This window comes from Artibeus jamaicensis, unplaced genomic scaffold, assembly GCF_021234435.1.
Source record: "Artibeus jamaicensis isolate MK-2021 breed Jamaican fruit bat unplaced genomic scaffold, CSHL_Jam_final contig_793, whole genome shotgun sequence".
NCBI classification, from domain to species: domain Eukaryota; kingdom Metazoa; phylum Chordata; class Mammalia; order Chiroptera; family Phyllostomidae; genus Artibeus; species Artibeus jamaicensis.
In genome coordinates this window covers 957,700-983,979 of record NW_026521975.1, presented here as the reverse complement: position 1 = coordinate 983,979, position 26,280 = coordinate 957,700, and the positions used below count along the sequence as shown (strand labels likewise).

Here is a 26,280-nt window from a genome sequence, read left to right as displayed (position 1 = left end):
TGAGGACTGCAGGGAGAGCGGCGCCCAGCCAGTGAGACAAATAAGCAAGTCCTGGACCCGCAGAAGGAGGAGTGCTGAGCATCTCTCTCCTGCTCCTCTGTCCTTTACAGAGGACTCCCTAACCTCCGGGAGGTAAATCTTCAGATCCTGCCTCTTCGCCCTGACCCCCTGGTGACATCACCAACCTGTGACAGACAGGTCGCCAGCGGTACCTGCTCCTCCTGCAGCTCCCAGCCCAGCCCTAGCCTCCCTGCCTCTTTGTATGCCGCGGACATGGCCAGCCAGCAGGACTCCGGCTTCTTTGAGATCAGCATCAAATATTTACTGAAATCCTGGAGTAATAGTGAGTAACAGAAAATAACCTTTGTTTGTTGTTTGTTGGCTAGTTGTTGCATAAGGTTGGAGAAATAAAATCTCAACTGGATGCATATGCTTGTGAACCAAGGAAGTTTTTTTTCTTCCATCTGCTATGAAAATAAAAATGTCAGTGACTGAATCAGCTCTCCTTAGCTGCAGAGGCTGCAGTGGAATTATAGCAGGTTCTGTTTGGTTACATTTTCAAGTGAGATGGCCCTTCTGAGCCTGGCAGAGCACAGGGCAGGGCATTCGGGCTGCATTTCCTGCCTTGTTCGGTGTTTGGTATTGATTTCATTTGTTCAGCCTTTATCTCAATACTCTGTGAACTGTGGTTTAACCAGGGGCGTAGCAGGGTTTCAGACTACTTCCTAATTATTTTATTAGGGAATTGTCTGCAGACAAAAAGTACTTAATAGTCTAAAACTTAAGACTCATCTTTTTTGTACACAGAGGCATTTGTACATGTATTTGATCTGTCCCTTATCTGCGTGGCTGATATTCAGGATGTTATTTAATATTTGAATTTTTAACAATCCTGATGTTTGCTGTAGTCCAAATGATGTGCTTTTCTGAAATGTAAACAAGCAAGGTTCTGACCATAATCATTTATTAGGATATCAGAATATTCTGGCTTCTGAAGTTCCATCTCTGACCTACTTAAAGATTTTAGCAATAAGGTATTTCAAAAAGACAACCTCTATGGCTTTGCAGATCTGGAATAAAATGAAAATGAGGCCTTCAGGGGATCTGTGATGCCTTGTGTTTTCGGAACAGTTTAAAACAAAGTCTTCCCTGTTTCACCAACAGCCTTTGTACTTGCTCTGGGTAAAAGACCATCAGGTATAATAGGCCCTTAATTGTTTGGAATTTTTAAACATTTTCCAAGAAAAATCTTGATGTTATATTAGGCGCATACTAATTAACCTACCTGTGTGCAAAGAGCCGGCGATTAATGATCTCCTACACGAATGACCTGTGGCCAAGATTGTTCTCCTGTAAATAAAACCTGGGCAAAAGAAACTGAGCCATAATTGCTCTGAGAAAACAGCCCGTCTCTGCAGCCTTAAGGTGGGCATGGATGTGCATCTCAAGACATGGCCATTTTTGCATCACTGTATACACGGTGGGGCTTGTCGGAAGCTGCTTTCTACAAGTGGGAAGCCATTTAGGAGCAATGCTGTCACCCAAACAGCGTTCCTGTCTCTGTCACAGCCATAACTCACTTATTGCGTGTGTAGCCCTTCCTCCTCCTGGGTGAATCTCTCTTTGTTTCTCCACCCTTTGATTAAGGGAAGAATCTGATGGGCAGGCTCTTTACCGAGCAGTTTTCCAATCACTGGAAAGGCCACCTGTGCTTCTGACACCAGCCAGTGGTTTTAGTCATCATTCCAGGTTAATCCCAGGCCAGAGGTTTTGTCTTCCATCAATTTTTGTCATTGCTTCATTAGGTTAAAAAAAAATGTGCTCTGATGAAACTGAGGCCAGTGGGATCACTTTTGAATTTTTTTCCCTTTGAGTATTTTTAAATTACTCTACACAAAGTGTATGTATATTCCCTCCACTCTTCCTGAGCTCTCCCCACTCCTCCCACACTCACATCAGAAAATGGTTCAAAATGACTGTTCAGTTCTATTTGGAGAGTATCTGGCACACAATTTTGAATTGTTTCAGTTCATCCAGCAAATATTTATTCAGCACCTACTGTGTGCCAGGCTGTGGGCTGACAAAGGTGAATGAGAAAGGCCCTGCCCTCCATCTTAATGTCTTCAGAGCAGAAGAGAGAACTGGGTGTTCTGTTGCGTTCCTTTGGGCTTAGAATGTTTTTAGTCCTGTCTTGAAAGAGGAAGAGGAAATATACTTTATACTTAGCCGTCTTTAAGCTTATTGCAACACTAACCTGCCTATAATCTATCATAGGTCCCTGTTTTACATGCTTTTAGTAGCAAAGAGAGAAAGGAATCGGTCTGTAAGGAAGACAAAGTAGAAGTGAGAAGCCTTATGGCTTTACACTGCTCCGGTAACCCTGCTGGGAGGTTGCAGGAGAGCTGTGAGGTGGCCCTGCATACCAGGTTTGGGGGAAGCTCTGAGGAGAACCAGGCCCCTAATTGTATAGCAGAGCTTTTTTATAGAAGCACAACAATAAAAAGCAATAAAACAAACTCTATACCTATGGCTGGCTTCTTTGCAAGGTGGTAGGAAGAGGAAAGATGATCCCTGTAAGCTTTTTCAAGATTTGCATTCGGTTTTTTTCCTAAATGGCACATTGTGAGGAAAAGGTAATTTTATATATGTCTCCTCTGAAGAATTAACAAGTCAATGAAGTCATTGCCTGGTGAGACATATTTCTTTTCATTGCCTGTGCATGTTGACACCCTCTTCATGGGCATGCTCACTCTGTCAGGCCACCCTTTCCTTGTAGGGACTGGGAATGAACATGGCCCTTATGTCTGGGAATAAAATAGCCTTTGTGGACCTCACTGCAGAGGTTTTTTTTTTTTTTTTAATCTGTTCTTTTGCTCCTTCCCCTGTTCTCCTGCTCCTTCCCCATTCATGTCCAGGCCTTCTCTGGCCTTTCAGTAATTCGCCCAGCTCCTGCCCTCCGGTGTTCAATCCAACCTGGAATGTTCCACTGGTCACTTGCTGTTCTACCTGACATATGGTGTCCTGGGGAGGCTTCTGCCAACATTTCAAAGACTAAGCCACACTTCTCTTGCCTTCAGTGTCTATGACCACCATTCAGGCCCTTCTCCGAATGCCTGGTCTATCCTCTCAGGTTGTTTCATCTGTTTACCCTCCTCTGCATTTCACTAGCCTGCTCCCCAGTCCATGCCCTCGCCTGGGCCACACAGGCCACAGGACCAGATAGGCTTGGTCCAGATCCTTAGTTCCTGTACTCATGTGGCCTCAGGCAGTTAACTCCCCTACCTCAATCTTCTTGATCTTCTCATCTCTACCCCAGGCAAAAAAATGAGTACCTCACAGGAGTAAATGAGGTGTTAAGATGTAAAGCACTTAGCACAATTTCTAACACACTGGTATTATTTTAACATTGATTGAGCATTTACAATAGACTCCAATGCTCCCTGCTCCTCTGAACCAGACTTAGGCCGTGTTTTCTCTTAGCACTCACATCCTCAGGGAGTCATCTGTGTGTGGACAGTTCTTCCCACCGTCCTGGAGAAGGGAGCCACATAAATCAGGCATGAAACTAGTTGCTTGCTTTGGCCATTCTTTTCTAGATTTATCTTTTAACTTTATTCCCTTTCTCATCTCAGCTACTGTTAGAAGGTTCCTACCTTCCTCAAGTGCACACCTTCCAGCAGCATGGGGTGACCAGGGGGTTTTCTCAGTGGCAGAAAGTCATCTTGGCTTCTCAGGTTTGCCATAGAAAAAGCTTAGAGCAGATAGTTCCAGACTATTTCTTGGAAAGGAGAGTGTGTTGCATGTCAGTGGATAGATCCTTTCTCGGAAAGGATAGAGCATGTTGCATGTTGGTAGATACATGCAACATGCAACTAGTTGCATGTTGGTGGGCTCTCTGCTGATCTGCAAGCTCTGCCTGGCTGTCCTGGTGTTTACATCGCTCCTCACGTACAGTGAACTCAGGCTCATGACCAACCAACAGAATCCACTCAAGGCCCGGGTCGTCCCAGGGAGGAATGTCCTTCCTTCAACCTTTGGCTTCCTTATGGAGGGAAACTTTTGAATGCTTATTAACTCTTTCAAGGAAGGAGTTAATTAATTTATTTGACAGACTACTCATTTTGGAAGGAGCTGATGTGTGTTGTAAAAGATCTAATGTTACTGCAGAAAACCTGCAGTAGTTTTCAGAATCAAATGTGGCATTTTTCAGCTATGACATAGTGAGTTAGGTAGTGGTGATAAGGACTCTGTTTTTGTCCACCACAGAAATGCCAGCTGGTATAAGGTTAGCTCTGGGGACAAAAAGTCCTGTGCAAGTGAGGTTGGAAAACACCTCCAACTTCCTGAAGAGCAGTGCTTGGCGATCCTGATTTCTGTTACCATGTTCACAAAGACACTGGAAAAGGTTTCAGAGAACACTCTCTACATGCTAGTTTTAGCCTCTTTGTAAGACTGGTTTTAATAAATAAAAAACTGAGGAGTTCTAACCAAGTTGCCTAAATCCAGCAGGGCAATACTTACCTCAGTTCTTTCAACAGGAAATAGTCTCCAGTGCTGACCCAAACACTCAGACAGCATTACCAATAAAGGTATTCTCAGAATATGGTACCCAATAACCATATTCTGTACACATGGTCCCTTCTGCTAGAGTTGTTCATAGTCCTAATGAGACGTAAAAATCCCAAATCAGCATCCACTCCCAGCAGACGGGGTCTGTCCTTGGGTTGCTGATGGAGACAAATTAGAGGTGTTGTTTGGGATTTTTTGTTGTTGTTGCTTGGTTGGTTGTTTAAACCTATAAACAACCCTAGAATAATATACTGCCACATTGGCTATAGGCCCACTCTGTGTTAAATGTTATGCCTGGTAATTTATATGTAGGGCAGAATTGAACTTAATAATAATGCTGGGACACTAGGCGTGAACTGGGACAGTCCTGGGCAAAGGAGGCCATATGACCCCTCTGTGTATCACCTTCACTCTTTCCAATAACCCTGCAAGGTTACGTATCATCCACATTTTACAGATAAAAAAAATCGAGTTGAGAAAGTGATTTGCTCAGAGCCAGGATGCTAGTAAGTGCCATGAAACCCAACCCCTCCTCCAATGCAGTTAATAATCTCATTTTATTTATTTATTTAATTATTATAATCTCATTTTTAATCACCCACAGGATAACCAAAGGATCAAGAACACTTTGGGGGGCCCTGGCTGGTGTGGCTCAGTGGATTGAGCACAGACCTGTGAAGCAAAGGGTTGCCAGTTCAATTCCCAGTCAGGACACATGCCTGGGTTGTAGTCCAGGTCCCCAGTAGGGGACACATGAGAGGCAATCACACATTGGTGTTTCTCTCCCACTCTTTCTCCTTCTCTTCCCTCTTTCTTAAAAAAAAAAAAAAAAAAAAGGAACACTTTGGGGGAACTTAGTGCTTTGTAGGTATGTTTATTCTTGATGTCTGATACCCTGCCAATTATTAGCCTCCTTCTACCCTGGGTACACCTGATGGGCTCTCTCTCTCTCTCTCTCTCTCTCAAGAACCAGTGTTGGAGGTCACCACCATTCCCTTACCTCAGACCTATTTGAAAGACCTACGTATTGACAAGTCTTCACCCTCATTGCAGATAACACACCGGTCATTTGATATGACATACATGTACACATACACGGATTATAGTAGAAAGCTGTTTGTTCTGTTAGGAGTGTTTTATATTGACTCCTGCCATTTTTAAAGTTTATTTAAATTTGCAATTTAAATGGCTCCAGTACATAAAAATGTATCAGTGATCTTTACTTCTAGAATTGTCATTTGCTTCCTACTGAGGTTTCTCGTGATATGTTGTATTCTTTTTAGGAAATGGTAGCAAACCCCTAATTCTTCTTAGCTGTGAGAACAAGGAGAATATTTCCAGTGATAATGGAAATCTATCTCTAATTTGGTTGTGTCATTGTACCTGTTAGTTTCAGTCTCCACCACCATAAAGCTCCCCACACACTGGCAGCCTACAATTACTCGATTTCAATGTCTTTGCTTATTTTTGCACCAGTAAGAACTGAAGAGTCAGAGAAGCAAACATCAGTGGGCAAAGAGGAAAGACAAGCCAACAATGTTATAATCTGGGAATAGCCCAAGGTGTTTGAGGAAGTGTCTGGTGTTTAGCTATGTCAACTGACCAACATGCAGATATTCTCTTTATTTAAAAAGCATGTGCATGGAAATATAGAATCTAAAGGACTTGAGACACATGGTCATAAACTAAAGGGGGGGTAATGGTGGGGATGAGGGGGTAGGGTGGAGGGGAATGAAAGGGGGAATAGAACAACTGTAACAGCATAATCAATAAAAAAAATTTTTTAAAACCTAAAAAAAAACATGTTCCAAAACATACCCATGACTCATTAGTTCACTTTTGGGTACAGTTCAGAGTAGAATGGGTTACCTAGGTGCTGATCATCTTATTAGCAACTTCTGTGTTTTTTAGCTTATGTGGTATTCAGAATGAGCTGGGTGCAGAAGTGAATTTATATTCACAAGAAGTGACATTTAATTGTATTGGGGCTGTTCTGTTGAATGAGAGCCCCATTTGCAAAGGTTCTTGACTAGGACTAAAGTTATTGAGTGTGTTGTCATTTGCTCACTGCCTTCAACAGATTCCTTCATTAGATAAATGAGTTGTATCAGTTATGAATAAACCAGCTTCTCTTTAAATGTTCCTAGGGATGATAAGGCTTATCTCCCAAAGTTTAGCTTCTGCGTATGACATACCCATATCAGGCTCAAATGAAAAAATAATCATAGTCCACAGTCTTTACACTGAGTAAAACTTTCTTATGCATTATAGATTGGCATTTATTATTTAAAATATATAGCGATGAGTCCATCCAAAAATATGTATTAAGATTTTCTGGATTGTACCCTAATGATTGTACCCTAAATTTGCCCTTAGTCCTGTTTTGTAAACCCTTACACATTTCTGAACTTGTACCATGTGGTGCCTCCTGGGAGACACCCACTGTGTGCACACCACCCAGTGCAGAGGGCTTCGCAGGCAAGCAATCACTTCTTGGAAAGCTGAGCACCATGTGTGGAAAAAAATAGTACACAACTTTATCTCAAATTTTTTCTTACTAATTTTTCTCATTCAGTCAGATTCCATGAATCAGACTCATGTAAATATTGCTCCATTTTAGACTGTTGGCTGCATGGATAATGCTGTCTCTTTGAGCTGAAAAGTTTTCTCTCCTAGGCTTGGAGGGGCAGTGATGGGAATAGTCTTTTCATAAGAATATCTTTACTTATTTTTCAATGTAAGATTTTACTAAAAAGCTTACTATCTTAGTGTCAGCCTTTCTTGGTTATTGCTCCAAAATGCCTTGGTACCCCACAATGTCGGAGAAGCAAGGCAAACCCTATTCAATACTGCTTTTCTAAGCGTGTACTGTGCACTAATTAGACTTGCAGCTTTGGGAGCATCAGGGCTGACTGAGCAGCCCTGCCTGCTCCAGTCCAGGCTCTCAGAGCTTCCCTTCCTTCCTTGTTAGGGCCAGAATTCAGGAATATTAATATGCAAGTTCCCACGACTTAAAGAACCCCAGGGAGAGGAGCCAGTGGTATTTCAGAGACTGTGCCCTAGAGAATTTTATTTACGATGATGTATTTGATAGATTCTGTCCATTTTAACTTTATAGATTTACACTTTCACAGCATCAGAAAACTACTGGAAGCCTGGTGTTTGCAAGTCAAGTCCTGTAAGAACGTTTTGTAATATTCTACCTAGCAGAATGGCTGACAGAGAAGGGAAAATGTAAATTGTTTACCCTGATACACTTGACCAGATGTCGGGATTTGGGTTAGCAAGTGTTTCAGACAGCCATTCTTTACATCAGAAAGATGGGAAGAGTTGCAATGTTCATTGGAATTTTGACTTGAGACTAATGTAAAGTCATTTATCCTTCATTTTGAATGTTCCCCTCACACTTCCAGATATTTATGGGATTAAAGAGAAGGGTGTATGTGTGTGTGTGATCATATATTTCTGTATGTTAAGTTTAATCATATATCTATCTCACCTATATTCTTACAAATACTTTTGTTCCTTTTTACAAAACATACAAACACAGCATTTAAATGTTAGTTGCTCAAAATTCCAGATGCTCAGAGTGGGTTTATATTCTGCCAGCATCTCAGACTCTGTAATGAGTCTGATTTGAGTTTAATTCCCTCCTACTGTTCAGTCAGTCATTTGATGAGCTGCAGATGGAAATTTGAGCCAAAGCCTTAAAATTTCAGCTCATACTTTTTATGCTGCTGTACGAGTTTGTTGTCATGTCAATTTAAGGGAGCTGAAATCTTTTTTGAGAAGGCATTCAAAACTATATTATGTGCTTTTATCAACTCTAATTTGATATACAGCTCCAACTGCCTCTGCTGTTCGAATCAATTGCAAAGTGCAGAGTTGTTAGCAGTCAAAGATAGCTTTGAAATCTTTAGGACTTTTCAGCTAATGCCACAAGCACAACAGTGTTATGGAAATACACAGTTCAATTGCTGTTAAAGATTTCATCTTAAGCTTAAGAACGCTAGACTGACTTCTTTAAGTTTAGCTTTAAACAGGTAAATATGTATTTTGGCAGCCATGAAAAAGAAAGGGTATTAAATTAACTAAGGGTGATACTTTAGTACAATTCCACTGGAATGTTGTACATATTTATGTAGGAAAGATTAGGCAAATCAATAAAACACTTCATGTGTACAAATACAAGATTAGACTTTTTTTCTCTGTGTGTGTGTGTGTGTGTGTGTGTGTGTGTGTGGCCTTGTTTATGTCCTTCCCTCAGTTCCTTATAGGGAAGGAACAAACCTGACCCTTGCCTCCGGTGAAGGGCTTTGAATACCTCTACTGAAAAATGGGGTTCATGTAAACAGTAGTGTTTGTCAGTTATTGCTCCCACACCATTAAAGCCAGACTGAGGGAGATTGGGTTGTACATTATTGAACTTGACCGATAAGTACAGACTGGACCGCTGAGTTTGGTAAGTTTCTTAGGCTAGCTCACTTTTCAGTATCCTGAATAACAAAAAGTTTTCACACTTACACAGCTTATCAGGTTCTTTCTGTGGTTTTTTCTTAACAGTAAAATGACTGTGTATCTAACCCAGTGGAGGTGAACAAGGTTGTCTCTTGAAGACCTGAAGAGTTTTTGTTTCTTCACAGGGAGATACAATGTTTATGGAGATTCCTGGCATTCTGGAGGTTTTTATAACATGTGATCATACCGGCAAAGGACACTCTCCTACGTTTGGGTAGATTTATTTCAATTTATGCTGAAATAAAAAAAGGAATAAGGGTGCAAAATGCTGTTAAAAAATCTGTCTGGAATATTGGTTGGTTAATGCCTGCAGCTAGGCAGAAAGCCTGTGACAGATTTAAATAATTTAAAAACTGATAGAGTTGCTCTAGGAAAATAGATTACCTATGATATTAGCAAATTATAAGAAATTACTTTAAAATTTACAAGTTAGGCCCTGGCTGGTGTGGCTCAGTGGATGGAGCATCAGACTGAAGCAGAGGGTCGCTGGTTTGATTCCCAGTCAGGGCACGTGCCTGGGTTGCAGGCCAGGTCACCTGGTGTGGGGAGCGCAAGAGGCAGCCGCACATTGATGTTTCTCTGCCTGTCTTTCTCCCTCCTTGCCCCTCTGTCTAAAAATACATAAATAAAATATTTAAAAGAATTATTTTTAAAAAAAGAGAGTTGGGTGTTGATTCTTAAAAAAAAAATTACAAGTTAGACCACTACAAAGAACACGAATTACAGTTTTTCTTTCTTTTTTAAAAAAGATTTTATTTATTTTTAGAGAGGGGGGAAAAGGAGAAAAAAAGAGAGGAAAAGAAACATTGATGTGTGAGAGAAACATTAATCAGTTGTCTCTCGCACACACCCCAACCAGGGACTGGTCTGCAACCTAAACATGTGCCCTGATTAGGAGTCGAACCTTTGACCTTTCACTTTGCGGGATGACACCCAACCAACTGAGCCACACTGGTCAGGGCACACAGTGTTTCTTTTTTGAAAACTCTGCTTTTCAACTTTGAGTTTTTGAAAGCTGCATTTTAAAATGAGTCTCTCCTAAAAATGAGGCCTTGCAATTGAATGGCAAATGGCCTTAGCTATAGCATCACTTGTACTATTTCAACTCCCCAAATATAATCTTCTGCTTCTCTAATGAGAATTTTAGCTTCCTTGGGCAGTTGAGAGAGAAGCCAAGCCCTGTGTTGGGCCACACCGAGTGTTCTGTTTTCTTCCCCCCTTTGATGGTGGCCCTGAAGCCTGTTCTGATCTTTTCTTCCAGGTTGAGAGTGCAAGACAACCTGCCCTCTTTCTATTTTATTTGACTGAATACAATTGCAAGAAAATAGGAACATGAGAGACAATTTAGTCTTGCCTTGTGAGTTCACGTTCCATTTACTGACAAACCCTAGTCCTTATCATCATGGGAAAGCTAATCCTAGTCTATGCCAATGGAGTTATCAATTTTGAAGGTGTTTGAAAACCTGGCCCATTTCCTTTTTTAAAATACTCTCTGTTCTTTATTTTTTATTTTTATTTATTTGTTGTTATGTCTTTTTTTACTACTGTTTATTCCCCTTATACCTTCTTCCACCTGCACCTCCCCTCGCCCCCTGCAATCACCACCTGTTGTCTGTGTCCGCGAGTTTCTTTTCTACTTGGACACTCCACCCACTTTCAACCCAGAGCTGTCAGGCCGCTCTCTATTGACTAGTCTGTGTCTAGTTCACTTGTTAGTTCAGTTTGTTCATTAGGTTCCACATGTGAGTGAAACCATACGCTATTTGTCTTTCTCTGACTGGCTTCAACTGGAAAAAAAACAACCTTTTTTAACTAACAATTTTAAATGCTTGAACTTTAAGAAAGGTCAAAATTATAATTGAGAATGAAGATTCTACCACATTTTAAATATCCAAAAATCTGTTTACCTTAGCTTCTTTTCTGTTAACCATTTTATTAGTCATTTCAAGCTTTATTATCATTTTTTTGGTGGGGGGAGATGTTCAAAATCAAATTGTTATCTTCTGCAATTCATCAACTGCTTTACTTAAAAATATGTAAATTAAATGGGATTCAGTAGGGTTCTGAGATCAGTGACTTTCACTTCTAAATCCCAAGTTGCTCTTGACACACATACTGTTCACAGATAGAATTGTATGATTAATACATACAAGTAATTCTTGCTATCTAGTGATTTGAAATGTGTGTTATTTTAGGAGAATTTTGCCACAAATAACAGAATAACTTCATAATGACTGAAAGAATAAAGACTTAATGAGCTTGCCTAACCCCCAGCCTGGAGATGGGAGGTTTCAGATGGGTATAGAAGGACCTTGGCATTCCTGTCTTTTAACTTGTCACTGCCAGATCGCAGTATGTCCACCTCAGCTGTAAGCATTTTTGCTTTACTTAAGAGTCAGGAAGGAAGGAAGCCCAGGGGAGGTCTTTCTTCTGGAAAGAAGATTTTGCCAAATGATCTGGCAAACTTTATCTTGCTTTCCTCTAATTGGAATTGGGTCATGTGCCTAACTGGGATTACCACGTTGGATGAATCATGGTTCTTGTCCCAGTACTGGGTTGGGTCCACCTTCTGTAGGACAAAGACTTCGACCTGCTACCTGAACAAAATACAGATTCTTTTACCAATGGAGAAGTAAGGGCGCCCAATAGTAATGACCTTAGAATATAAGCTCTACCATGGTAGATGCACCATTTTTCTTGACCCTGACCCTGTTTTACACAAACTATTATAAATACCAGAGCCAGGAATCAAACCTAGACTCTAGGATAAATGCCAAACTAGGCTGTCTATCATCATTGTTTGCAAGGTAAAGATATTGATATATAGGAGGTGAAATTGATGAACCTATGGTCAGAACAGAAGTATATTGGTTTATTGAAAGCTGTCATTAGATTAAAATGAACAAATACAGTAATTATTTGCTTAAGTGACATCCAACAGTAGTAGATAAGATATTATCAATTATGTAACTAAGCAATAAATAAATAAAGTTAACAAATCCTTAATTTTGTCATTAACAAAAAAAATATAAACTGTTTTTCTGTTTTCAGGTATTTCTATTAATGTAGAAATATCAGTATTTTCCAATGAAGTTCATATTTTAATCTTATTGTTCAGACTTAGCTACTTATTTGAAAGGGTTTTGTCACGTACTCTTTTACCTACCCAGGGCCCCCTTAAGCTATGCAATGGTCTAAGAATAGTTAGCACTGTTTTAGCCACTGTGCTAATAAACACTATCTCATTTAAATTTCATCAGATCCTACTGAGGCAAATATCTCATAGATAAGGAAACAAACAAAGAAACAAACAGGCTTCCCCAGGGAAGCATTTCAGTAAGTGCCAGTGGCAAGGTTCAAATTTGCTTCTGGCGCCAGGGAGAAGCAGCAAGTGGGCAGCAGGAGCCATTCCCAGCCCCTTTCTCCTGTGCTCATCTTCCCTCCAGCCCTACCTCCCTAATGGCGGAAAGAGACAGGTGCTTGGTTTCTCAGCTTTCGGCTGTGATTCAGTTGCTGGGGGAACTCCAGGAATGTATTTTTCTTCCTGAAAATGTTACCAAACAGCAAATGGGAATTTTATTGCCCTCTGTGCAACAGGCTAACTCCAGGGACAGAGATTTGGTGAAAAGGAAAGGAGTTGTTTATTCGACAGTTACACAATTTTGGAAGAATGACAGGCTTCCTCCAAATGCCTCAAATGTCATTCTTCCAAATATCATTCTTCTTCCAAGAATGCCTCAGAGCCCATTCCCTCTAAAACCCCTAAAGACAAATAACCCTGCCACCTTTTACCAGATTAATTTAAAGCTATGTATGGAATTTCTTCTCCTATTTAAAATACCATCCTTTGGGAAACACAGGCAGCTACAGTCTGATCACCAGGTGGCTTAGCTGGTTCTCAGTCACAGTCCGGCTTCAAGCATCTTTCTGGAGTCTGTATGTGCCAGGTGTCCTACTTGCTGTGTGTTGCCATTTCTTCTGCATGCTGCCTGTCAGTGCAATGCTTTGCCCATGCCTCTGGGCATGGGCTCACCAGTGCATCCGTGTCCAGCCAAGTCAGACCACTCAGTGTAGCTCCAGTCACCAGTACCACCACCACTTCTCATGCTGGGAGGGTCCTGGGGTTGCTGCCAGGCCACACGATTCTAGGGCCTGCTGGCCAGTCAAGCTTGGCCCCTGGGCAAGGAAGAGAAACCAGAAGAGGAAAAGGGCCAAGTCTCCGCCTTCCCTCCATTGAAAAATTCCAGCCCAAAATCCTAGAAAAATTCCAGCCCAAAATCCTACGCACTCCAGAAGCAAGTAGGAGGGTCTTTTCCTCTGCCCAAACATTTCGCTAACCAGGCGCATACTCATGCAAGTTTCCTCCTGCTGTGTCACAAACTCTGCTACCTTGTTTACCCTTACTGAAGGTATGGAAACCTATCTGGCTCTGGTTTCAATCCCAACACCTCTGGCACTTCCCGACCACTCCCTTCTCCAGGGCCTGGGCAGGCCCTCATGCCAACTCCACCTCTGCCCAGCAATCTCTCCAGATCCCCCCTGTTTAAAAATAGGAAGAATCCTCATTTGGCCACACTGATTGATCTGCTTATTTTAGCCTTTAGATACTGTTCGTGTAGACAGCACAAATTTTTTTTTTAATTCTAATACCCTGAGACATGAACATGAGCCAAATTGCTACTCTTAGGACTGGATTGTCTAGTAAAGAGACCTACATAAATCAGTAATTGCAACAAAATATGACTGTTTATCAAGCCCATGAAAAATGAGTTGTGTATATGAGTAAGAGTGATCATTGTACATAAATATCACTCATTGACTCCTTAGGCCAAATGTTCTCTGCTATTTCCCTGTGTTGCTTATGGTCATCTCCAAAGCTGAATCTTTTCCTTCTACCCATGTGAAGCTGTGACTTCATCTCTCTCCAGCTAGTCCCTCAGTGTACTCAGCTTCCTCATCAAAAATGCTGAATTTCACTGTTAGTCAGTCCCAGGCAAGCAAATGGAGTTCTTTTTAACCTCTGTTGTTTATTCACTACATTGGTGAAATGTGTCCTGGTTCCTTTTCCTGGCGAAATCTCCCACATCTGGGTCTTAGTTACCATCACTGGTGCCAAGACCTTGTTCCAAGTCTTTATCACCTCCCAGCTAGAGTATCCAAAATTCTTCCTTGCTGGCCTCTCTGTTTCCACCACTTTCCAGGACAGTGTGGCACTGTCCACAGCTCTGAACATGATCTTCACCTTTGCTGTCATAATGGTGTGTTGGTGCTGTGAGTTGTGTTTCATACACAGGATTGGGTGACAAGTGCTTTTGATGTTGATGGTCACAAACACGTTGACTAATGAAGATGTCATTATAAACCCAAAGTCATCATCTGAATTCATTTTAGTGACCATATGTATCCAAACCATTTGTTATTTGGTAGGTTTGAGAGTTCTGAGAAAGGCAGAAACAGACTCAGTCTCTGACCCAGAGTCTGGAATCATGGTCATGACCAGAGATGGTATAAGAGTATTATTGCAGTGCTAGAAATGCACTCTGAGGTAACAGGAGTAACATATACTACTACATGCATTTTCAAGCTGCTGAGATATAAAGAGCCTGCGTTGGAAGGGTCTGATACAGAAATTAAGAAAAACTTTGCCTAAAGTTAAGTCAAAGACTAAAAGGTAAGTATAAGTATCTGGGTAAATATTAAGTGAGTTCAGGCAGAGGATCTAACTGATCATGAAGTGTACACACTTTAGTGATTGAAGGCCTATTCAACAATTTTCAAGTGTCCCTTATACACAAAGTAAGTCATCAAACTGTCCCGATGAGCTCATTCAATATCATATTGTTCTACCAACAAGGCCTTTGTTTTAGGGGGTGACTAAGAGACTGTCACTTCTTGGACCAGAAGAATGAAAATGCTCTTTGGGCTCTGGGAAAAGGAGAGGGATAAATTCTTGATACTGTTCCTGAGATGTGTCTACCCATTTCAGCCTGTGTTTGATTGGTTTGTTTTATACTAAAAGATGACAGCTTGGCTGCTTTCTTCAGCTCAGTGTTTTTATTAAGTTTCTGCTATTGACCCACACAATGAAGAGAGGGTTATAATGTTTTTTTTATGGACAGTGTTAAGTTAATGGCAAAGACCTAGCCATGCCTAACAGTGGTGGGTCTGGCAAAGTCATGTGTGCTCAGAGCTTGAGGTCAAGTCTGTTTCCTTTACTTTAAATGGAAAGTTAATCAAGTCTGGAAGAGTGAGCCAGGAGAATCATCCCATTTTAAAATTCTAATACCCTGAGATGACTTTAAGCTGAACATGAGCCAGGTTGCTACTCTTAGAACTGGATTGTCTAGTAAAGAGAGCTACATAAATGAGCAATTACAACAAAAGATGACTGTTTATCAAGCTCACGAAAAATGAATTGTGTACATGAGTAAGAGTGATCATTGTATATAAATATCAGGCAGATAAAAGGGTTCTTTCCTTTTATTTTTTGCGATGGAAACAAAAGTTAAGCCCACTCTTCACTGAGCCCTGCTGCAGAGGAAAGTGATGCAACACTCGTCAGGTGGCACAAAGAAGAAAGGCCCATTATGCAAACCTAGCTCTGTGCTGTGTTCCCTGTGAGGAGAGGTGCAGCACCCACACCACCAGGACGCAGCACACATCTGGGGTTATTAGACCGGGCCCATCTCCACGTGGAGCAGCCAGGATGTTTTACTTTGCTATAGCCAAGTATTCTTATGTTTTTTTATTCTTTGTTTTTTTTTTTTAACCACTGGATTCATTCATTTTGGTTGCGATACATATTATGGGAAGAATTTATTTAAGCTTGTTTGATTTACTTTTCCCATGTGATTTGGAATAGTTATAAGCATGTGCTTTGCCACAGCCACTTACTTGCTACATGACTTTGAACAGGGTACTTAAACTGATTCTGTAAAAAGGTATCATCTTTATAAAGAACTAATATCCATATATGTATATGTATATATACCTACCCATAAACCCATAACGATTAGAGTACTATTTATGAAATGTTTGGAAAAGAGTCTCACTCTAATAATTGCTTGGTAAGTGGTAGGTAGCCATTATTGTTCTTACTGTAGCTATTTAATGCTTGTCTAAATTCCTCTGTAAGTTCATGGTTTTATCATGGCTGCTCATTACCACAACAATGTGACCATCAACTGAAGAATCCTGGAGTCTCTTTGTGACATTATTGTCACAAAGCTTGGTGATCTGATCTTTACCACTCCAGTCACAGACATTTTGGTAAAGGCATGTATCTGAAACTTCAGAAAGTAAACCATTTGAAGATATCCAGGTGAGAAACCTTTCTTTCACATTCACCACTGTGCAGAGTGACTGCTAACAGAGCAGCATATGAAGATCTACTGTGGCAGCATTTTCGACAAGTATCAGGTGAATTAAACCTGAAGCATGTGTTTTTGGACTTGAGTCAAACTCCTCTCCCAAGTGCAGTCTTCTCTGACCACCCACTTCCCCGTCCTTTCTGTCACTTCCAGTGTGGCAGTGGCAACAGTGCCATGTAAGTGTGCTTTACCAGTCCTGGTCCATCCTGGGCTCAGAATAGTGTCTACTCATTGTCATTTTCCCCAGCATATTTCACAGCACAGGGCACACTGGCTCTTGTGAATTAACTTTTGAATGTTTATGGAGTGAATAAAATTATGTGGGTGGGCAAGGGAGCTTAATGGTCAAACTTAACTAGTATTTATGTCATCAGTGGCTCAGCCCCCAGCAAGCAATAGAAACATTTTGTATTTTGGGGTCTTTCTCTCTTTTTCTTCAGTCAGTAACTTGCCATCTAAACATGTGATAAAAGTCTTTTATTCTGTGACCCTCAAGTGTTTTCTTTCAACGGATTCCACAAGTTAAATCATACTATAGTGTTCCCCGAGGCCTGGGCAGATGTATCCAGGAAACTCAAGCACTGTGCTTGGACCTAGGGATCTTCCACCCAGAGGAGAAAATGATTCACCATTTTAAGGGAGGGAAGAAGCTGAGGAATAGTTCTAAGAGGCTGTAATGTTTAAACTTGAGGAGCACTACAAGAGTAGAGAGGAGAAGGCAGAGGGAAGAGCATGAGCAAATGCAAGGAGATGTGAAAGTACTTGGTTGAGGGAGTGACAGCTGAATCTCAGGGTCCTAGAAGGAGAGTGACAGATGGTGTACACAAGCAGTTTGGGTCAGATTATAAGGAGCATTGAAGGACCTGTGAAGGATCTGGGCTTTCTCCTGACAGCATCAAGCAGGCCCCATGGGTCTTTAAGCAAGGAGCCACATGGTGAGATTCAAGCTGATTCTGAGAGTCTTTGTTGAAAATGGAGGTACAGAAAATTATTGTGAGGATACTTAAGTAAGAGATGACAAGAATTCAAAGTAAGGCCATAGCAGAGGTGTTGGAGAGGAGGAAACAAGTTTAAGCCCCTCGTCTGAGGTAGACTATTAGGATTTTGTATCTTCCCTAGATCCAGCTTGTGTATTTTAATGCATTTTAAATATGTGTGATTTGAATTGCTCATGTGAATTGCTTAAAAAGACAGACAAAGCAATCGCCCAAGGAATAGTGTTTTGAAATTATATGTTGAATAGAAGCTGTGCTCTTTAAACAGGATATTTGTGTTGAGGTTAAAAGGCGATACTAGAGTTCTCTCTTGGCAATACACAAAGACGTTTGCAGCTGCTGTGTATAGCCTCTGGCAAATTTCTTTCATGGTATTCCCAGGTTATAGGTTGACAAAGATTTTTGTTTTGTTTTATTTTTTCAATAAAATATAAAATTTAGATGACCAAATGACCTTGAATCATTGAAATGCATATATAAGTGTCTAATGAATACTGCCTAGCCTACCGGAATATTTTGGAATACTTTTGGGTTATCAGTTCATCTCCACTGTCCACAATTTCTACATATGGAATTCTACCAGGAAAATGAAGTGTAATTTCCACAGGAAACCGATATATCATTGAAGGTCCCAAAGATACCACCTCTTAAGAAACAGGTGATCTCTGTTAGCTGCTTTTTATTGTGTTCACAGCCATACATGATTTCGTCCTGCTATTACAGACGGGTATGAGCACTTATTTCACTTTTCTTTCTACTTTGTAGGAAGAGTAGTATGCTTTCCAGGCCATGTACACTTGCATAAACCCTTCTAGGAGAACATTTCTCTTAGACTTAGGTGATTTGTTGCTGACATGTCTTTTCTGTCTTTATGCCAATTCAAATTCAATCTCATTAGGCTACTTGAATCAGAATCTCCTAACGCTTCCTTCCAACCCTAATATGAGGAAACTTCTGGAGTTGTATTAACTGCTACAAGCTGCCAGAGCATGACAGTAATTACTCCAGAATGCCACCATGTGCTCTGCTAACAGTTAATTAGTAATAGCAGATGATACATCATCACAGAAAGTAAGGCAAATGCACCTAACTTGTCATAGCAAACATCAGCTTGTAAACCTTACAACTATACTGTATTGTGCATTCTCAGTTGTCTGGGTGAACATTACAAAATAAAGCAACTTAAAATTAATTTATAATTATATTTCTACCACATACAGTATTTCAGAAAGACAAGTCAGCATCTGGACAAACTCTAAAAAAATGACTCACTGAGGATTATGCAAGTAGATGAACTTACAGACATGCAGTTGAGAACAGAGATAATAACTCAAATTGAGAGATTATGCAGTAAAAAAGCTTTATCCATGTAGATGCATATTTCAATATTTCATCCCTTCCTATCTGGGAGCTTAAGATTATTGTATCCCAGAATGTATCTGGGTGAACAAAATATTCGTTCCCCTCTTACTTGGTTAAGGGAGGTTTTGTGGTACAAGTGGAATTTTCAGAAGGTCTTTGAAAGAGAAGATGTGTTGGCAAGATTGGAAAGAAAAAGCATGTAAGCACAAAGTGTGAAGTTACATTGGAAGAAGCAAAGGAAGGGAGTGGTACATAGCTGGGCAGAGCAGGTGGGAGGGAATTCCAGAACCACCTCCCAGAATGAGAAAGAAGCCCAGAAAAAATTCATGTGTGCATTCACCAGGTTGACTTTCTGTTCAGCTATGGATCTCATTGTTCCCAGCACTCAAATTACTTCTGAATATTCAGGTAGGTATTAAACCTCTGAACTCAATAAACTGTGTGCACATGATGACAATGGTCAAGCTGTGGGAACAGTATAAACTGAAATAGTGCTGTGCCTAGTGCAAGTCTATATTAGGAAATCACATTTTTTCATACAATTTTACCAACAAAGTGGGAATAAAGGGAACATATCTAAACATCATAAAGGGCACATATGACAAACCCACTGCCAGCATCATATTCAATTGGGCAAAAACCACAAGTGTTCCCCTTAAGATTGGGAGCAAGACAGGGATGTCCACTTTCACCTCTCTTATTCAACATAGTACTAGAAGTCCTAGCCACAGCAATCAGACGAAGAAAAAATAAAAGCCATCCAAATTAGAAAGGAAAAAGTAAAACTCTTTATTTACAGATGATATGATACTGTACATAGAGAACCCCAAAGATTCCACCAAGAAACTACTAGAACTGATAAATGAATTCAATGAAATAGCCAGATACAAAAAAGAAATTTCTGAAAGAAAAGTCTGTATACAGAAATGTAAAAGCACCACTATTTTGAAGTCTATAATGATTGATTTTCTGTCAAGTTTTTCCTTTACTAGTGCAGTCTAAGGGCAGGGAGAAAGCACAGTGCTCTTTCTTCTTGATTTGCTACATCCAATTTGTTGAGAGTGTAAAAACTAAAAAAAATAAGCTTGATTGAATTACAAGGAAAGACCCCCCTGAAATGGAATTTATTTATTAAAAGTTGCATATTTACTTTTATATGTTTAAACTTCGGTCACCTTCAAAGTACTCTCCATTTGATGCAATACATCTCTCGAGACATTTTTTCCACTGCTCATAACAGTTTTTGAACTCATTGATTTTGATGCCTTTCAGTACTTCTGCCATTTTTTGTTTCACCTTTTCCACATCGACAAAATGTTTCCCTTTGAGGATGCTTTTCATCCCAGGAAACGAACAAACAAAATGTTGCTCGGGGTGAGATTGGGTGAGTAGGGAGGGTGGGGCATGGGGTACATGCTGTTTTTGGTCAAAAACTGCTGAACACTCAGTGCGTTGTGAGCACGTGTGTTCGTAGATCACCCATCATGAAATGGGCAAACATGTTGAAAGAGTCTTGAAAAAAATTCACTGAAGCCAACCAAACACAGCCTCTTACAACAATGCCAGCTAGTGCACTGATACAGATGAGTTCTTAGAACACTCACCAAGGGGGCAGCCTGTACGACAAGGGGCCTGCCCTCCAGAAGATAATTCCAGTTTTTTTTGGGGGGGAGTCCCCCCTCGTGTATATAAAAAAGTGTTAGACTTGGAGTGAAGACCTGCATTAGTCTATGTCTAAAAAACATGGATTTTGTGGCATTTATTAGGGACAGAGAAAAGGAACCTGAGAGGCTGATTTAAGGTAAGAAATAAATTAACGACAGCATAAGTGAACCTGAAGACTTTCAAATTTACTTCCTATTCTTTTTTATCTTTTGAGTTGTAGGTGTGAATTACCAGCTGGATAGCTCTGTTCATGATGGTAACTATATTTAACTTCTCTGCAGCCTCCTGTCTGGGGAGATAGTTTGCAGGATACTCAATTATCACTTATGAATAAATATTCCCAGAGGCCGCCAGTACTTTCCAAACCTGGCTGCACATCGGAATCACTTAAGGAGTCTGTACAGAAATGGTAGATTCTAGCCTCCTCAGAAGTTCCGATTTCGTAGGTCTCCTTGAGGCCCTGGAATCCGTACTTTTATAGAGCTCTCCAGCTTTGGGTAAATTTGGGGCTTTTGTCAGGCCCCTTCCACCAAAATAAGTGAATTAAATTCAAGAAGCAGGATTGATGTTCTGCAAAATAACATAATTAAACAACTGTAGGCTAGGAAAAGATCCAGTTAGGGATTATACTATAGTTGTAGAAAAGAGAGTTAGTATAAGCTGTTCCGTGACAGTCATCAGAGGAAACTTTTTGGAGACAAAGCATTTAGAGTGTTTCTAACATGTGTAAGTGCTTTCCCTTCTCATTAACATTGGATCCCTTCTGTTACCCTCTCTAAGACTGGGCTTACATGTACCTAGTAATTTATAAGAGAATGTCTGATATTGGAGCTTTAAAGTGAGTCTCTGTAAATTCGTATAGTCTGTACTCACAAGCATCTCACACCTGTTGCTAAAAACCTGCCTTAACCTTGACTTGGTCCCAGAGGCACCCTGTGCCAAGCAAACTGGTATTTTCCTAGAGGCCTTCCCAGTAAACATCTGCAGGTCCATCGCATTTCTGTGCTGCGTGTGTCTTCAGGTAATGACATTCTTGGCAAATGCCACTGTAACTAGAGACCTGCATGATAGCCATTACTTCCAGGCTCAATAGTACATTGTCTTTTATGGGTTCTCTGTCTTTGTCTCCGCAGGGAAGAGGCAAGACTGAAGGGGATGTTTGCTGGTATTGTACCTAATCTGGTTCCTGCCTTAAGGCAACCTCAGAGGGGTTTTTTCCCTCTGAAAGATTTGTTAATATAAGGGAATGAATATATTCTGTACTATGTTAAGTCACAGAAAAATAGTAAAAAGATAACTGCCATATTTCTGTGATAATATTTTAACACTTGTGTTTACTCCATTTCTAGAAAGCCTAATGTTCATGTGATTATGCAAATAAATGTAACCATTTCGTTACTGAACTATTTCATTAAATGTACCACAAACTGGTTCTAAAGCCTCAATGAGAAATGTTGGGCTGTTAATACCAATGATGAAAAAAGAAGAATCATCAGCAACTTGAGTTTCTTGTCACTCTAATGTTTTAAGTGATATAGGTCATGTTACCATATGATCATTTTAAGATGATCATATCTAAAGAATATTTTCTGCTTTTCATAATATAATTGAGTTGACTATACATCAAGGAAGGTCAGTAGAATCTAGAGGCTACATTTAATGAACGGTTACATGACTAACCTTCATCCTAATAACACAGCTGTCATTTGGCCAGTAGCCTAGGAACAGTCTTTCCTGAGGCAGTGACATAAACTAAACACACTCAAGAACTTTCTTGCAACTTCTAAGCGTATTCAGGTAGAAGCATCATATCTGGACTTTTATTTGCACTTAAAAATATTTGCAAGTCATCCCACCAGGCCACCCAGAAGCAGAAAGAAAATTTTAATGAAATGTTAATTAAATTAATTGTTAAAAATATTAGAAAGCATCAACATTAAAGTCATTATTTAATTAATATTGGAGAGTTATTGTGGAACTCTCAATTAAACACACTAACAGTCCAGTTTATTTTATTTATTAAATTGAGATTACACTGATATAGTTTAAAATGTGTGACATTTATTTAGCATCATCAGGGAACAAATGATGTCTGAGTAAATCTCTCCTGATCATGAAGCTTAACCCTTGAAGTGTCAAATCACTGCAATTTAATAATTTCACATAAAATTATTTCTAAATTGCACTTTACTGTTCATAATATGTGTCTGTGGTATAAGATGCTACCATAACTTTGGAATTCAGGCCATCAGCAAATATATTAATTATTAATGATTCCTTAATACATGGGTATCATTGGGGCTCTTGAAGTTTTAAGGCTCTTTCTTTTTATACTTAAATATCCTGAGGCTGCTATGCTTCATAAGTTGTATGCCTGCTTTTTGTTGTTTTCAACCATCAGCTAACAACATGCACTTATTCACCATCAGTATGCTGAATTTAGGGGCCTTTACCCACCTATTTGTTGCTTTTAGTCCAACATAAACTGAAGAGAAATCAGGAATGTTAGAATGATGTCTACCTTAGGAGGGGTAGACATGGGTGAAGTGAGGTGAGAACTCAGTAACGAAGACTGAGTTTTCATAGGTGGACTCCATGGCATGTTTTTTTTATTATAAACACACCTTTTGTTATTCATTAATTTAACTTTTCCTAATCCCCGGGAATCCAAAGGTGAGCACAGTGAGGTTAATTCCCGTAGGATGCTTCCCACACCAGTGAGGGCCAGGCCACCACAGGAGGGCAGCACAGCTGGGAGGGCATCGGAGGAGCCTGCAAGCTCTGAAATTCAGGTGGGTTCTGGATGTGTGAAGTGTCTGCATAAAGAAGTAGATAATTTTGGGGCTTTTCTTAAATGTATACTAAGACAAGTACTATGTGGTAACCATTGTTTAGATGTCCCAGTTCATATTAAAGGAAGTACTCGGGACTTCCGCCAAGATGGAGACGTAGATGTAGGATCCACCTCGCCTCTGTGCACAACCAAATCTAAGAACAACTATTTTTAACAGCAGTCACAACCAAGCCACATGGAAAATCGACAATACGGAGTCCAAAGGACAACTAGATACTCGGCTGGACCGGTACGAGGAGCGAGGCCAGCAGCGGAGCAGGTTAGCAAGAAAAAATTCCCGGGGCGGTGCGCAGCGCGCGCAGGCAACCGAGGGCACTGATCGCCAGCCAGCTGGCTGCGGGAGCGCACTGGAAAGAGGCGCGGTGATCGGTCGGTCGCTCGCATTTAGGTGGGGAGAAGCCAGTGAGAAGGGAAGCCAGCGCGGGGCAGCAGGCTCGAGCAATTCCAATCGGATAAACCCCAGGCGTGCGGAGTGACTGGAAACGCTGGGCTAGCGGAGAGGAACGCCATTGCTCCCTCTCTGACCCCGCCCCCACACACAGCGTCACAAACCAGCGACCTGGGTCTCCCCGTCCTGGTAAACAACTAAGGCTTCGCTCCGCTCACTTAACAGCGCGAACAGACCAAAAATGGCTCTAGGACAACTCAGAGCCCCAGAACCGATAGACCTAAGTGATGAAGAAATAGCCAGTCTTTCAGATGCACAGTTCAAAACACTGGTTATAAGGATCCTTACAGAACTGGTTGACTTTAGCCACAAATTAGAGAAACATATGGAAGCTAAATTAATTGAAATGAATGGGGATACAAAAGATTCCAATAGTAATGGAAAGAAAATTGGGACTCAAATCAAGGGAGAGAACCAGAAGGAAGAAAAAAATGTTCAAACAGAAAGGAATGAAGAAATAAGAATTCAGAAAAATGAGGAGAAGATTAGGAACCTCCAGGACATCTTTAAACGTTCCAACATCCGAATTATAGGGGTACCAGAAGGGGGAAAGGCACAACCACCAGTTGAAAAATTATTTGAACAAATAATAAAGGAGAATTTCCCCAAGATGGCAAAGGAAATAGACTTCCGAGAAATCCAGGAAGCTCAGAGAGTCCCAAAGAAGTTGGACTCAAGAAGGAACACACCAAGGCACATCATAATTACATTAGCCAAGATTAAAATGAAGGAGAGAATCTTAGAAGCAGCAAGAGCTAAGGGGACAGTCACCTACAAAGGAGTTCCCATCAGACTGTCAGCTGATTTCTCAAAAGAGACCTTACAGGCAAGAAGGGGCTGGAAAGAGGTATTCCAAGTCATGAAAACCAAAGATTTACAACCAAGATTGCTCTACCCAGCAAAACTTTCATTTAGAATGGAAGGACAGATAAAGTGCTTCTCAGATAAGACCAAATTCAAGGAGTTCATCATCACCAAGCCCTTATTATATGAAATGTTAAAGGGACTTACCTAAGAAAAAGAAGATAAAAAAGATGAACAGTGAAAGGACAGCAAACTCACAGTTATTAAGAACCACACCTAAAACAAAAGCAAACTAAGAGGATAGCTAGATCAGGAGCAGAACCATAGAAATGAAGATCTCAGGGAGGGTTAGCAATAGGGGAGTGGGAGGAGGGGAAGGGGGTAGAAGGTACAGAAAATAAGTAGCATAGACAGTAGATAGAAAATACATAGTGGGAGGGTAAGAATAGTAGGGGAAATACAGAATCTAAAGAAATTGAGACACATGTTCATGAACTAAAGGGGGAAATGGTGGGGGAGGGGTATGCAGGGTGGAGGGGAAGGGAGGGGGGAATAGAGCAAATGTAATGGCATAATCAATAAAAAAAATGTACTTGAAAAGTAAAAAAAAATAAATAAATAAAGGAAGTACTCAATAAAATGTAGTGACTCTGAAGTCTGACAAACCTGTATTTGAATGACTTTGGGTGATCCTATTTTTATTCCTTGTCACCCACTCTGAAATGGAGATGGCAATGCCTATCTTACAAGGTTGCTGTGAGGACTGAATGAAATAATACAGGAGAAGTCACAAACAGGGGGCCCTGGTCAACTTCAATGCCCACCAATGTTAGTTCTTTTTCCTACTTTTTCTTTCTTGCACTTCCCTAAAATGTTGTTTGGTAACTGGTATCTGTAAACAGTGAAAAAATACAATGACAGACCCATGTTAAATATTTTTATGAGGCTGTTTAAGTAATGTTCTTTTTAAGGGAGGACAGTCATTTCATTGAAAGTTGGTCTAATAATAGCACTAGAGACTTGAAGCTGACAAAGTGCAAATTTTCAGTTGAGTCTCAATTTCAATTTTGATATAGAAGAAGGAGAATCAAAAATAAGCCTTATTGCTCAAAATGCAGGTAACTCCACAGGTACACTATTGTAATTATTTTGACCAGTTTTGGTAAGACATAAATGAAATGGCACATAGGCACCTCAGATCAACCCTCTAAAAAAGGTGTCATAAGCCCTGAATGGGTGAGACACAGTGGTACCAGGGGGTGTCTTTCCTGGCACTTAGGCTAGCCCAGGTCACTTTAAGTTCTCATTTAGTCCATTTGGGCACTTTTCTCCTTCCTTTGAAATGTTAGTTCTCCAGTCGATTTTCCAGATCATGTTGTTTTGTAATTCCAACCTACATTGCTAAACAGAAGCCCCAATCACCCTGAGTGAATCAAGAATGGAAAGCTCCTTGGCCTCTGTGCTCTTCACAGCTGCATTGATGAAGAAATGTATTTATTTTCATTGATCCTCATAAAATCCTCTGTCAGAGGCAATGCCCATTGAAAGGTGAATTAGTCACACTTGTTGGCTTTTAGGTAGCTCTGCATTTTCCTTCTCAATCTCCTCACTAGCCTAACCTTGTTTACTTTTGAAAGTGGAACATGTAACATTTGCCAAAATTGTCTCCTTTTTAAGTTTTTAACAAGTCAGTTT

The 26,280-nt window shown here is 40.5% G+C and overlaps 1 protein-coding gene across 10 annotated transcripts in view; it reads left to right on the top strand.

The window, feature by feature from the left end:
- FRY (FRY microtubule binding protein) overlaps positions 1 to 26,280 on the top strand; it is a 540,321-nt gene that overhangs the window by 222,877 nt on the left and 291,164 nt on the right. The window contains exon 2 of one of the 10 annotated variants that reach the window (XM_053672877.1): positions 111 to 343. The exons of 8 other annotated variants lie outside the window; for them this stretch is intronic. In XM_053672877.1, the coding sequence (XP_053528852.1) occupies positions 274 to 343 (70 nt within the window). In that variant the 5' untranslated portion in view covers positions 111 to 273. Of the gene's footprint in view, positions 1 to 110; positions 344 to 26,280 lie in introns of those variants that run through there. One more of the 10 variants, XM_053672879.1, reaches the window with a different exon arrangement.